Source organism: Ananas comosus, linkage group 8 (assembly GCF_001540865.1).
Source record: "Ananas comosus cultivar F153 linkage group 8, ASM154086v1, whole genome shotgun sequence".
Taxonomy (NCBI): domain Eukaryota; kingdom Viridiplantae; phylum Streptophyta; class Magnoliopsida; order Poales; family Bromeliaceae; genus Ananas; species Ananas comosus.
Window position 1 is genome coordinate 9,972,582 of NC_033628.1, and position 13,024 is coordinate 9,985,605.

The window sequence follows — 13,024 nt, forward strand, 5'->3', positions numbered from 1 at the left end:
ACATAGGTCAAGTGGCATCTAACCTAGTGTATAAAACATAGGTTGGATATGAATAACAATGAACCTAGTGTTATTGAACCTAGAATGAATCATGAGTGGCATCTAACCTAGTGTTAAAGGACATAGGTTATGGATTGAATCTAGAGTTAAGTAAACCTAGGTTATGTGATAGAGACGTTGAACCTAGAGTCAATTTGACCTAGTGAGAAAAGGACATTGGACCTAAATAGGTCAATACTATAGGGTTTGAAACCAACCCTTAAGCTATATGAAGTGGATTCCGGAATCCCTAGTGATGTGGCCGCACATGGAGCGATGGAAATTGTGGTAACAGAGATGGCAAGCGAATCCTAACTGCAGATATGTGTGGTTCTCCTCACCTAGCAGTGATTCAACGGGTATGTGTGGTTCTCCTCGCCCGGGATGTTATGAGAATAAGCTGAAATTGGGTATGTGTGGTTCTCCTCGCCCATTAGCTTATCAGATGATGCAGTCTAAATTGACTTGAACCTTACTGGGTAAAAGCGATGTAGTCGCTGCCAGATGACTAAGTCACATCTTGAGCTATTGTTGGGTGAGGTGCGATTAGTTCGCCGCCAGATGACTAAGTCATGACTTGAGTTGTTGTTGGATTTGATGCGATGAGTTCGCCACCAGATGGTTAAGTCAGATTTGCGGTAGGCTGTGACGGCAGCCAGGCTGATGTGCAGCCAGTGCGCGGACTATCCGCGGATGATTAACTCGATGCCGAGTCGGATGGTTAGCTTGATTAGGTTAATAGAAACCTTATAAGCTAGTGATAAAGGTAAGAGCTAAAGTTAGCAAAGTAAATGTAGAATTAACATATCTACTAGTTGTTTATATAGATGTATAGTTGCATAATATTCCTGTTGCATATTATGAGGCAAAGCATGATATATGTTAGTTGCATTTAAATTATGATTTCATATCTATCTATTGAACTAACATGTTGTTGCCTCCTTGGACCTATCGGTCGAGCTCTTCCCTTGGGTGGCCGTACCCACTGGGAACCATGGAATTGGTTCTCATCCCATGTTGTTTTTGGGTGTTTCAGATTCGCACGTGAGCGGCGCGAGGAAAAGGCGTAGCTCCATAAATAGCGCCCTACCCAGAGACCAGAGATAGCAATACCCCATCGACATAGCCTAGGGGTATAGAAAATGAAAAGAATACAATGTATCAATTTGTAATAAGCAAATGATGTAATAACTTAATTGCATTTGGGAGTTAGATGTAAAGTAAATGTATTATCGTGAATGCATGTAATAACATAGGATGTGTTTTATTATGATACTTTCCTTATACAATCATGATTGATATCTATTCCTAGTTGAAACCCTTGTAATGTTCATTGTATTGATTGCGACGCCTAGGACGTACAGAGAAAACTCTGTCCGTTCGGCGGTCTGTCGACGCGCCCGAACTCGGCCAAATAGGCGGGGGCCCGAGGCGTGACACATCCTTTTTTAGGACGTCGTTCGATTTTGACCGTTCATTTTATACCTACTTGATGAACTTTATTATGATTTCGAAAATTTACGAAATTTATTTTCTAGAAGTTTCAAATACTCTAAATCATATTTAACGGAGTGGATCATCGATTCGGAAGCTCCATCATTAAAAACAACTTATGAGTACGAAGGCTCCAATACTCATAATAGTATAGTAGCCATGGCCTATGTAATAAATTAGCCCTATAAATTAATAAATCAAAGTTTTTTCTTGGGTTTTAAGAAAGCAAAAATCAAAGAATCTTGAATGGCAAAATTAGATATTGTGCAAGAAAATTGCTTGCCTCTCATTAACATTAAAAAAATTATCCTTAAATGAATAATAAACTTAATTAACGGCATGACTTTCTTTTCTCGAGAAAAATATAGCAAGTTATCTGTTTCATTCATTAAGTAAAATGAACTAAGCGTACATGATGAAAGCAGCTTAGACCTTCAGCTTAGGCCTCCGGAAAAAAACATGCAATGGAAGATTAGGAAAAAAGAGTGAGACGGTAAAGAAAGAGGGGACGAGGAGAAGGCAAACGAGCGTCTTGTTACAGCGGTGCAGTCCAGTTGCTTGTCAGGAGGTTGACACGTTCTAAATTAAATGCATAGGCTAAATGTTAAATAAAGAATTTGCTTCATTTCGTCATTGCTTGCGAATGCAAATTTGAAATTGGTTAATGGGGAGTTATTTTTTATTCTTAATTTTTTTTTTCTTGGACAAGAAGAAGAGTAAGGAATTGAAAGAAAGGGAATATTCATGAGATTATTATTTGTAACGAGGTCAAATTTAGCTTTGACATCGACCACTCCCAAGGATCGGTTATAGCTTTGATACTAATTATTGGGAATCTAATACTCCTAGCTAATATAAGTTATTGCGAATCACAAAGGGGGCCTATTTGACCATTCTACATACGACCTTTTCTTCAAGAAACAAACACAACGGGATAGGTAGATGACTTATTCATACGATGCGTGTTCTTGAGATTTTTATTGGTGACGATCTTGGAGCATGCTTAGTGTAGAGATTAGGGAGATAACGTAAGCTCAGTCTGGAATAGGTGGATGACGAGGATTGGAACGCAGTCGTCGAGTATTACGCTATCCGGATTGGTAGCCTGCTGGTGACTAATTTGGGAGGTTAGGAATGACGTGATCTTTAGGAAGACCCAACCGGACCCCTTCTTTGCAGTTTACAAGATTAAACAATTGACGAATCTTTGAGAGCAATTTCTACCAGGTAATCGACGGCACATTTGTAGTCAGTATTTTTTTTTTTCACCTCCTCCGAGGCCTATATTGCCTCATCCCTGTAGCTTAGTTCATCTTTTCAATAAATGGAGCGAATAACGTGCTACCTATTTCTAAAAAAACAAAAAAAAACAAACACAACCATCACTCACCCACCCATCTCTCCTTTTATAAGTATCCATACACTATAATTCTAAAGCCTGAAAACAACACAATAACAAAAAAAAAATCACCTACACTGAAAATACTAGAGAGATTCGCAATGGAGACTAAGTTACTGGGTTCATCATTAAGCCCCTTTCCATATATCACGGATATTTTTATAAGTTTCGTGTGTGTGTCGGACATGCTCGTATTCGTATCGGACATGTGTCGATGTGGACATTTTTTGGACGCGCGTTCAATACCGATACATAGCGCAAATAATTGAAATATATATATACATATTTTTATTTTATGCGTTTATAATGTAAGATAATAAATATTTTAGCTTTTTGATAAATGCATATAAATTTTTTTGACAATATAAATAAATTATATATTATGGAGAATTTTTCTTCTTAAAATATATGAACGGTCAATAAAAATTTTACTAATTTTTATTCATATAAGAAATATAATAATATTTTATCAAAATTTATATTATATATATAATAAATATATATTATTATATTAATAATATTATATTTTATTAGCGGCATTTATGTTATACCTGTGTCCTAATTTTTTAAAAACTGTCAAGTCGTGATCGAATCGTGTCATATTCTGTGTCCCATATTAGTGTCTGTGACTTCAAGCGTTGCACATAGGGTGGAAATTACACTGAAGCTAAAGGGGGTGGTGCATGAATCCACAGAGAAAGTGAGGGAAAAAAAGAGTGAGCTACTCCTCAATTCCAATCCTGTGTATGAGATGATCCCCGTTCTCAGCCCAAGGCCCGGCCTATTTGAGAGTCCATGATGATCGACGAATTTTAGGCCATTAATGGATCGGTTGTTCTCCCATCGGATCCGTATTATCGTGCCCAAGCTCGCTTTTGGGCCAAACACATGGACGACAAGGTTTGTGGGCTAGCATGAGACCCTGCTTGGTATTATAATTATAAAATTATTTTTAAATTTTTACAAGTAAAAATTCCATATTTGATCCATGTAGCAGCAGGTAGATTTTTTTGGAGTGAAATCATTTTATTTCTGTTGTTCGCTAGTTTGCAATGCCACTCCACCATACGCCAACTTGTTGATATGATAGTGGTTGAAATTGCTTTGGAGTTGCTGTCATTGTTGTCAGAAAAAAAAAAAAAAAAAGGTCTATGAGGCCTCCTCACACTATTGTTGTTGTCGGAGCGGATTACAAAACTTTTTGCATGCTATTTTCACTGCCGTTGTTTCCGAATTTTTGTTGTTGTAGAAAATGGAAAGAACTGGATTTTTTTCTATCCTTTTTTAGTTTCATTATTTTGGTAGATCAGAGGGGGCACGCCTCCTCCCTCTCTCTCTCCCTTCAAAAAATCTCTTTTATTTTGAATTCAATGATCTAATTTGTAATAATCTTAGGGTATTTTCATTTTGAGAAATAATTTAAATATTTTTAAAAAATAAGACACTAATATAATTTTATTTTTTTTAATTTGGCCGTTTAAGACACGTATCAATTAACACCAACTTGTTTTATTTTCTTCCTCTTTTATTTTTTTCATTATTTTTTCTTATCCAAATTAATAACTGACTAGCGTAGGGACCCGCGTGATGCGGGGGGTAGAAATACTTTAGTAAAAATCTACAGACTACAGATTTAACAAACAAATAAAAAAGTTAAAAAGAAACAGAAGAAATATTTAAATATTATGAAAGATAATAAATAATAAAAGAAAAACTAAAAAAGCTCAAATTCACATTTAACTAATCATATAAAGATATTTATCTATCCTATCATCTTTCCTAACTCAAATTAGATTTCTCTTAAAAGCCAACCATTATTGCATTTGCCTATGAATATCCAAATTGTCATGCCATCAGATAATTAGTACGGAATGTAAAGGAATAGAAGAAAACGTATGAAGAAATATATGATAGTCATACAAATAAATTTAAAAATAATAATAGTTAGTTTTTACCAACCGTTAAATTGTAAAAGCCCATTTTTCATATATCTATAAGCCAACAATTTATATACTATATTTAGTTTGTTGATGCAAATGCTAATTTAATCAGTTTTTTTGATAATTTTACTCCATCAATTTTTGTGTAACTCAAATGACTTATTCATGAATAATAATGTACAACAAAAAAAAAATTGAAAAATAAAATTTTTAGAAGTTGTAGCCTCTATACACGATTTAGATCAAAATAATAATTACTGCTCTCATAAATTTGTTAGAAAATTAATACACTAAAAAGAATACTTATTTGACAAAATACTCAAAAGAACAATATCATTTGAATACAATAAGTTTATACCAAGTCAATTTCTATGACATATATTACCTTAATGACAAAACTAAGATAAGTATAAATTTAGATGAACATTAAAAGTGAAAAAAAAAATTAAACTAATTGACAAATAAAATCGCACGGAGAACGCAGGCCGATTGGAGGGATCGCGGACCTCCTCGAGCAATCTCTTATCCATCAAAACATCCTCTGCCCTCTCAACATTCACATCCATTGCATACCTGCAGCATTAAAAGTTCAACAATCAGATCATAAACAGATTGCGAGCAAATCAAAGGGAAAAAAATAACCCCCTCAAATACAATACCAAAACATCAAAAACCAAGTCCACCACTCTACATATGCACTGTAATCGGTTAATCTTCTGCTGCGGTTTTGGGAGATGAGGGGTCTCGAGGGTTGTGAGATGAGGAGGGAGCGGTTTTGGAAGATGAGGTCTCGGGAGTTGGGAGATGAAGAGGAAGCGGTTTTGAAAGATGAGGGGTCTCGGGAGTTGGGAGATGAGGAAGATGAGGGGTCTCAAAAGTTGAGAGATGAAAGGGGAGCAGTTTTGGAAGATGAGGAGGAGCGGTTTTGGGAGAAGAAGGTCACGACCAAGATATTGGGAATTCATAGATTAATATAGATGTCATGATTAGATGTCAAGCGTATTAACACCAATAAGTGTATTGTTGATGGTATTCTCTTTATTTCCCTACGTTTTTCTCCTCATGTGTTAATGCAAACAACAACAACAACAACAACAACGGAATCTTCCTCCTAACTTTTTTTTTTTTCTTTTCTCTTCTTTACTCTCCTGCTAAATAAAAAGTCAAAAAAACCACTTATTCTAATTCTAAAGATTAAAAAAAATAAAAATATTTATTAAAGTCCTGTATTATTGCAATAATTCATTACTATATATATAAAAAAATTCACAAAAATACATGTGAAAAGGTAAGAAGATTACACAAACGCGTGCTACCACAATCAACACACATGCCCCGGAATCAATAGTCCATCTTTATTACAACGAAACGCGATCATCAAACTCACTAAAAAAGTTTATTAAATTTCCCAAACTAGCTACCACTTTCCCTCCAACTACTAAACTTTGAATGCAAGTCAGTTTGCCGCAGCAGCATTCATCCTGGCCTGAACTTCTTTTGCATACTCCATCAGCTTCCCGGCTTCCGGCATCAGCTTCTTCACCACCGCTGCGGCGTGAAAGCGCTCCGCCCATCCCGCCAAGAGCGGAAACTTCGCATTGTCAAGGAGTTTGATGCCGCGCATGATCTCGATCACCTCGATCCAGCGCAAGGTACTCCCGAGAACGATGTCGAGGTACCCCACATCGTCGCCGCCGAAAAAGCGCTTCCCTCTGGAGCTCTTCTCGTAAGCTTCCTCTAAAAGCGCGAGACCTAAAATGGCTTGTTCTGCTGCAGCCGCGTTCTCCTCGTCTGTTTTACCTCTTACAAGTCCAACTAAACTTGGGCCAAACTGCACATTTTTAAAGCACGGAATGGAAATGATCAGTTTAAACTAACATAATACGATGATAATCATTAAAAAATATATATATAACTAAGGACTATTAAAAACTAACATGTAAATCACCGCAAGTAAAATATTGTAAACCTTATAAGTGAGAGAAACAGCGACAAATTACTGTAACTTTTTCTGCTTACATGAATAAAATAATATTCTCTATATTCCCTGTGAACGATTATTATCAATTTGTTAAAAAAAATTCAAATAAGAACAAACGACTATGATCAACCTGTTCAAAAAAAGTATTCATATCTATCTAAAAATTTAATTCTACAAACGATTATGATCAATTTATTAAAAGTATTTCAAATAAAAACGAACGATTATAATCAATTTGTTAAAAAATAGCATTACTTCCCATCTATTTTACATTAAAATTTAAATATGAGTTTAAAGCATAAATTAAATTTAATTTTTGATATCAAATTTGACTTAACAATTAAAATATTTTAATTATATAATAGATCAAAATTAAATTTTAAATTTTGAAATAAATATAAGTTAAAGTTTGATGTTTTAGTTTAAGACATATATTTAAATTTTAGATTCGTCATAAATTAAAAAATATAAAAAAATATTTAATGTATATAAAAAGAAACAATATAAAATATTGCAAATATTTTCTAATAAAATATAACATATAAATTTATAAATTATAATTTTTATTGTAAATTTTAAATAAATATAATGTACAAATTTATATTGATTTAAACTAAATCAAAATAATTATTACGTGCATTTGCACGTACACTCAACTAGGATATATATACATATATAGTGTAGAGCTACTATGCTATCAGAAGTATAGAGAGTTTTATACTTCTGACTTTTTGACCCTTAGATTAAAAATTATATGGTTGGGATTTACGGTCCCCCCTAGGATTGAGTAGTACCCCTAGGGTTGAGTGGTCCCTACAGGGTAATAGTATTAATCCAAAGGTTAAAAATGATCAAAAAGGTTTGTCTAAGGGTCAAAAAGTCGGAAGCACCAGATTCTCTATACTTCCGATAGCATATATAGTAGCTCTACTATATATATATTTGCTTCAAATATATGTCTCGGATATATTTTTTTGAAATATATAATTCTGCTATTAATACATGTTAAGTCATTTTGAATTAAACTCCCGTTAAATTTCTATCAAAGTTAAAAAAGAGTCAAGATACCGCTTTTATTTTTAACTTAAGAATAAATAAGAAAAATTGATGACAGTAATAGGGTATATTTGAAAGAGCCAAAAGGCTAAATATATTTTTTGCCCTAACTTAACTTTACAGAAATAACGATTGTTACTAACGGTTCATTAACAGAATTTAACTGTAGGGATATATTTAAAAAACTTATAATGTTAAAAGATATCTTTTATATTAAACTTTTAAGAAAGATAAATAAGAAAAAGTCTGAAACTATTCCGGAGTGTATAAGCAAATGCCCTAGTATAAAACTAATATAATATGACGGTCGATACAATTCATTTTAAAAAAAAGACTTAAGAGAACTAATTTAAAACCAACAAATCAGCGTGAGTAAAATATTGTAAAACTTGTGAGTGTAAGTTGGAGAAACAATTACAAATTCCTGTTGAGTTCTAGAATTTACAACATTACTTAAATGAACATTTTAACTCGAAAAAACAATGACTTTTTCAACTAATATGAAAACAAACAGTCTCTTATTAAACTCAAGTGTTAGCATACCTATTTCTTAAAAAAAAAATAATACTCTTATAATTAATTATGTGTACCTTATCATCAATGTAACTGGCCCAAAAGCGGGCAATCGCCCGCTCGTAGGGATCAGAGGGGAGAATAGCAGGTCCACAGGCACCCCAAACATCGTCGATGTATTGGAGGATGATCGTGGACTCGCAAATGGACTGATCCTTGTGGATCAAAACGGGCACCTTCTTGTACACTGGATTGGATCTGAGGAGGAGCTCACTCTTATTTTCCCAAAGCTGTTGCTCCAGATACTCGTAGCTCACCCCCTTGAGTTCCAAAGCAATTTGTACTCTAAGTACGTAGGGGCTCGCCCATGATCCAAGGAGCTTCACTTCCTTTGCCATTTTTCTACAAAATGAACCCAAAAAGTTAGGGAAAAGATGGTTTTTTTAGAAAGTGCTAACTTAATTTGGATGTGGTTAATTTTGATGTGTACAAGAGCATAAGGGGTATTTATAATGTGGAAAGAGGGAATATGTGAGAATTTTTTATTAAAAATAAGGGTGTTAAAGCTTGGTGAGGTTGATCTGTAGGTGATTTTACATGGTCAAAGTTTAAATAAAGCATTCTGGCTTGAGGCTGTTGACTCAAGTGGTCGGCATTCTGTCCTGCGACGAAAAGTCAGGTTGAATCGAGTCATATTCGAAATGACAAGAGATCAGGTTAGATTGAGTCATATTCGAAGTGGTGTGAAGCTACTTAGACTAAATCACAATAGAAATCCGTATGCGTTGTTTTTATACGTTTTAGACGAATTGGTTGTGTATTTCTAATAGCTCGAGTTTTTAAGATTAATAATAGTTAGTACCAACGATCCGACAGAAACCATAAGTTTTAGTCTAATTATTCTGAAGGAAAATTGTAACAAGCTTTGGGAGAAATCGGCTAGTTAGCTTTTAGTATGATTTCGTAATAAAAGATCCCAAGTTCAAATTAATTTAAAAAGTTTGGGTCTAGAACATAGTTGGTTGAGTTCAAATTAACCCAAAAAAGTAAAGGTAAATTGACAGAGAAAAAAACCACTTACATCATCTACAGGCGAAATTATAATTTTTATACTAATATTCTCAAAACAATTTTACATGATGGCCGAGTTTATAGTTTGATTCTAATACTATGTTACCCAGAAAATTTTAAATAGACAAAATAAAAACTACCCAAAAATGCATTAAATTAATGAATTATGTTAAAAATATCCTCTATTTCAGTGATTAAGAATTTTTGACTAAGTTACCATTAGTTATACATAGTAATTATAAATAAATGTGTAGTATCACGTCGGGGTATCAAATTTAGTTTTGTCAAACAATTACTCGGTTTTGTTTATAATTCAATTTATGAATGTATTTTTAAGGTACTTAAGTTCATCGTTTATTTTTTTATATCAATATCATATGGGTCTCATTTTAATCATAATAAATAATTAACTAAAACTAAAATTATATTGTACAATTTTTTTTCCTTTGTGTAAATTAATATGATTTTTTTATTATTATTTGTACGGCGAAGCTTGTTGCAATTAATTAATTTTAATTTGGTATACATTCAATTGTATTTGTAATGTTTTCAAACAAAATAATGTTTAAGTTAATTAAAAATATATATATAATAGATAATAGGCAAAATGAAAATTTTATACAATTTTTTAATGAATTATTAGTAATTTGAGTACTTACGATAGTTTTTCTAAATTAGACTGATATTTTTAATGTTAACACTTTTTTTTAAAAAAAAAAGATAGCATGCTACCGCTTCATTCATAAAGAAATTGAACTAAGCAACATACTGAGGCAGCGGAGCCTCGAGTCGAACCCGAAAAAACAAAAAAAATCTAAGTTACTGTGAAACACAGTAAGTCTTCCACATGTGTCTAAATTCGCGGGATTGCACCGAAAAAAGCTCAAGTTGCAATTTTTTTATTGAAATATTCTCTCATTCCGCTCCAACCAAATAGTCCACCGCCTTTGAATCTACTAGACCTCCAAAGCCCTCTAGTAGAGTAGCATTGCGCGAAGAGGTGATCTACTATCTCAGGCTCCACCCTACACATGGCACACTTTTAATTATCTATCGAATACAAGGTGAGAAAAAGGGTATGTACATATGAAATTAACTCTATAAATTAATAAATCAAAGTTATTTTCTTGGGTTTTAAGAAACAAAATCCGAAGAATCTTGAATGGCAAAATTTGATCTTGCGCAACAGGCTAAGAATCTCTCGCCAAAAAATTGCTTACCTCTCATTAACCTTAAAAATTTGTCCTTAAATGATTAATAAACTTAAACAGCGTGACTTTCAAAGCTCATCAAATATAAATTAAACGCATTAGTTAAATGTTGGATAAAGAATTTGCTTCATTTCGTCATTGCTTGCGTATGCAAATTTTTAACTTGGTCAATAGTCATCTTCATGATTTAGTTATAATATATATATATATATATATATATATATAGNAAAGTTTATTCAATTTCTCAAACCATATACCACACTCTCCCCTGCCACCGCCACTTCCCCTCCTACGTACTACCAAACTTGCGAATGCAAATCAGTTAGCCGCGGCAGCATTCATCCTGGCCTGAACTTCTTTTGCATACTCCATCAGCTTCCCGGCTTCCGGCATCAGCTTCTTCACCACCGCTGCAGCGCGAAAGCGCTCCGCCCACGCCATCAAGAGCGGAAACTTCGCGTTGTCGAGGAGTTTGATGCCGCGCATGATCTCGATCACCTCGATCCAGCGCAAGGAACTCCCGAGAACGATGTCGAGGTAGCCCACATCGTCGCCGCCGAAAAAGCGCTTCCCTCTGGAGCTCTTCTCGTAAGCTTCCTCTAAAAGCTCGAGTCCTAAAATGGCTTGTTCTGCTGCAGCCGCGTTCTCCTCGTCTGTTTTACCTCTTATAAGTCCAACTAAACTTGGGCCAAACTGCATATTTTTAAAGCACGGAATGGAAATGATCAGTTTAAACTAATAAAATACGATGATAATCATTAGAAAATATATATAAAACTAAGGACTATTAAAAACTAACATGTAATTAAATCACCGCAAGTAACTTTTAAGTGAGAGAAACAGCTACAAATTACTGTAACTTTTTCTGCTTACATGGAAACAAACAATCTCTTATTAAACTCTATTGGTAGCATACCTATTTCTTAAAAAAAAAAAAAAAAAAAACTCATGTAATTAATAATTAATTATGTGTACCTTATCATCAATGTAACTGACCCAAAAGCACGCGATCGCCCGCTCGTAGGGATCAGAGGGGAGAATAGCAGGTCCACAGGCACCCCAAACTTCGTCCATGTATTGGAGGATGATCGCGGACTCGCAAATGGGCTGATCCTTGTGGATCAAAACTGGCACCCTCTTGTACACTGGATTGGATCTGAGGAGGAGCTCACTCTTATTTTCCCAAAGCTGTTGCTCCAGATACTCGTAGCTCACCCCCTTGAGTTCCAAAGCAATTTGTACTCTAAGAACGAAGGGGCTCGCCCATAGTCCAAGGAGGTTCACTTCCTTTGCCATTTTTCTACAAAATGATTCCAAAAAAGTTAGGGAAAAGATGGGTTTTTTTTTTTTTTAGAAGTGCTAAATTTGGATGTGGCTTTGATGTGTGCAAGAGCGTAAGGGGTATTTATACTGTGGAAAGAGGGAATATGTGAGAATTTTCTATTTAAAAAAGTATAGGTCTTTAGCTTGGTCAGGTTATCATGAATATAATATAATATCTATAGGTGATTGTATGTGGTGTGAGATTGTTGGCTTAATCTAAATTATATTTGAAGTGGTGTGAAACTGGTTTGGCCAAGTGACGATCGAGACCTGTAGGTATTGTATTCGTATATTTTAAGTAAATTAAATGTGTATTTCTAACTGCTCGAATTTTGAGATTAAAGTTAACACCAATTATATATCCAACAGAGACCATAAGTTTTAGTCTAATTATTCGGAAAAAAAATTGTAACAAGCTTTCGGAGGAATCGGTTAGCCAACTTCTAATATAATTTCGTAATAAAAGATCGGCCATTCAAATTTTACGAGTTTGGTTCTAGAACATAGTTGGTTGAGTTATCCCATCCTGTACGTATGGAGCAAATCCAAAAAAGTAAAGGAAAAGAGATAGATAGGTATGGAGCAAATCCAAAAAAGTAAAGCAAAAGAGATAGATAGGAGAACCATTTACATCATATGCAAGCAAAATTATAATTTTTATACTAATATTCTTAAAACAATTTTACATGATAGAGCTAGGAGTTTAGGATTGATCCCATTATCATATTACCCGAAAAGTTCAATTTACAAAAAAATAATAATAATAATAATAATAAAAAATACTACCCCGGCCAAAATGCATTCAACAATTCTAATCCTAACTCAAGAGAAAAAATTATGGCTTTGAGTTGATTTGTGGATTAAATTATATACAATAAAAACGGTCTATAGCGACACTTTTAAATATAGGTACATGTCAAAAAAGTGCTGCTAGCTAAAATTACCGACACTTTTAAAAAGTGCTGTTATATGTGGGGTCGCTAGGTATATAGTGACA

The 13,024-nt window shown here is 34.0% G+C and overlaps 1 protein-coding gene across 3 annotated transcripts; it reads right to left on the bottom strand.

The window, feature by feature from the left end:
* LOC109714297 (glutathione S-transferase U17-like) lies at positions 6,102 to 12,101 on the bottom strand. Of its 3 annotated transcripts, none has more exons than XM_020238867.1 (2): positions 11,680 to 12,101; positions 6,102 to 6,703 (listed from the first exon to the last, which is right to left on the bottom strand). In XM_020238867.1, the coding sequence occupies exons 1-2, from the start codon at positions 11,998 to 12,000 to the stop codon at positions 6,329 to 6,331; spliced, it is 696 nt and encodes a 231-aa protein (XP_020094456.1). In that variant the 5' UTR covers positions 12,001 to 12,101; the 3' UTR covers positions 6,102 to 6,328. The 3 variants fall into 3 exon arrangements, with proteins under 3 accessions (XP_020094456.1, XP_020094457.1, XP_020094455.1); XM_020238868.1 differs by lacking the exon at positions 11,680 to 12,101 and adding an exon at positions 8,500 to 8,878; XM_020238866.1 differs by lacking the exon at positions 6,102 to 6,703 and adding an exon at positions 10,938 to 11,397 and having other exon boundaries at positions 11,680 to 12,090.